The following is a 1,577-nucleotide window of genomic DNA, read 5'->3' as shown; positions in this document are numbered from 1 at the left end:
ATATATATATATATAATAATATATATATATATATTATAATAATATATATATATAGTATATATATAGTATATATATATATATATATATATAAATATATAAATACATATTCACATACATATGCATATACATAAATGTATATATATATATATATACATATATATTATATATATATATATACATACATATATACATAGAAATATATAGACTTCATCGTTCTTCGAACCCCATTACGAGCAAAAACTGCAGAATACACCCACTAGAGACACTACAACTCAGGACTGTCAACTTTTATAACAGTAACTTTAATGATGAATAGATTCTCTCGCGGGTGTGCAGAAACCGCTAAACCCTTCTAACATAGGGGCTTCGAATACAATGTACCAGTACACATCATACTCCACGATGTGAGCTGCGTTCGTTCGTTCGTTCCAGCTCTTTAAATTGATTGTTAACCAACAGGGTGACGTCCATATAACACTACAATGAACTGCATATGTCGCGATAACAAAGGTTGTTCTACATAGGAATACTATATATGTACTCCTAAAATAACTAATAGCTCTCTTAGATTATGCTATTTAAATGGATGGCATATGTTGCTGAGATGCGAGTTGGTCGGCCTCTCATGTGTTCTTACTGACTCCTACTACCGCTGCTGCTGCCGCTTGGCTTGGGGGTGTCCCATTGGGGTTCGTAGTCTTCTTTCATCAACGCCTCTGTGAAGTATCCGTAGTGTACACATGGATGTTAGTGGATTGGATAACAACTGTCTATAGAGCTATGCTGCCATCGGAAACAAACGGCAAGACTACAGGAAGTCAGTCGTTCATTGGCCAGAGCTGTGTATATAACTAGAAATTTAAAAACGGAACCATAGATATTGTTAACAGACTCGGCAAAGTGATATAGGAGATTTACGATTCAATATACGTCCTGCAAGAGCATACCCGTATTGGTTATGTTGAGTTACATTAACGAAACGCTACAGCACAGGTAAATGACATCATTCACGTTAGTCGACACAAGCATGGGGCTCCGTAGAACTATTACTCCATGACTTGTCATTAACACACACACATTTAAAACAATCAGATGAGGAACAGAACAAAGTCGAACAAGGTTGGAAAGTACTAGGATACGTTGGACAAGCAAGCCAACCAACGAACTCCGACGCAACGGTTGTAACAAACTACATCGGCAGGGTAGTATGGCATTTGAGCAGATGAATGTAATACACAACAAGGGGCGTCAAACGAGATGGGTAGAGACTAGTTGAGGGACGCGAACATACCTATCTCTTCGATTTCTCGGGGCACATCACTCAACAACTCCATGCCTGTTGCAGTGACTACGATATCATCCTGGAATTATAAGGGGAGGGTGTGGTAAACGGTAGAGATGTGAGTAAGTTGTGAGATTGAGGCGGCCAAATGGTAGTACAATGATCGCCTGAGAGACGTGGATCTACAAAAACAAACGGACAGCCTTCTCCTGCTTGCACAGAGGATCTATTGAATTCGTGATACGCAACATGAAGAAAATTCTAAGTCCTAATGTAAATCAATACTAGTGAATAT

The 1,577-nt window shown here is 38.2% G+C and overlaps 1 protein-coding gene across 1 annotated transcript; it reads right to left on the bottom strand.

The window, feature by feature from the left end:
* Positions 1-272: 272 nt before the first annotated feature.
* Positions 273-1,407, bottom strand: SARC_15794 (hypothetical protein). The gene is made up of 2 exons (XM_014290095.1): positions 1,292-1,407; positions 273-716 (listed from the first exon to the last, which is right to left on the bottom strand). Exons 1-2 carry the CDS (start codon positions 1,332-1,334, stop codon positions 634-636), a joined length of 126 nt encoding a protein of 41 aa, XP_014145570.1. The 5' UTR covers positions 1,335-1,407; the 3' UTR covers positions 273-633.
* Positions 1,408-1,577: the final 170 nt, after the last annotated feature.

The sequence above is a fragment of the Sphaeroforma arctica genome, assembly GCF_001186125.1.
Source record: "Sphaeroforma arctica JP610 unplaced genomic scaffold supercont1.6753, whole genome shotgun sequence".
Classification (NCBI taxonomy): Eukaryota; class Ichthyosporea; order Ichthyophonida; genus Sphaeroforma; species Sphaeroforma arctica.
Note: the sequence above shows the minus strand (reverse complement) of the source record. Positions and strands in the feature narration are given on the sequence as shown.

What these genes read in the sequence shown, in the direction of transcription:
- SARC_15794 (XM_014290095.1), bottom strand. Translation starts at nt 1,334, where the DNA reads ATGGAGTTGTTGAGTGATGTGCCCCGAGAAATCGAAGAGATAG. An exon ending in CCGAGAAATCGAAGAGATAG is followed by an intron (nt 717 to 1,291) that starts GTATGTTCGCGT and finishes GATACTTCACAG; the next exon opens with AGGCGTTGATGAAAGAAGAC.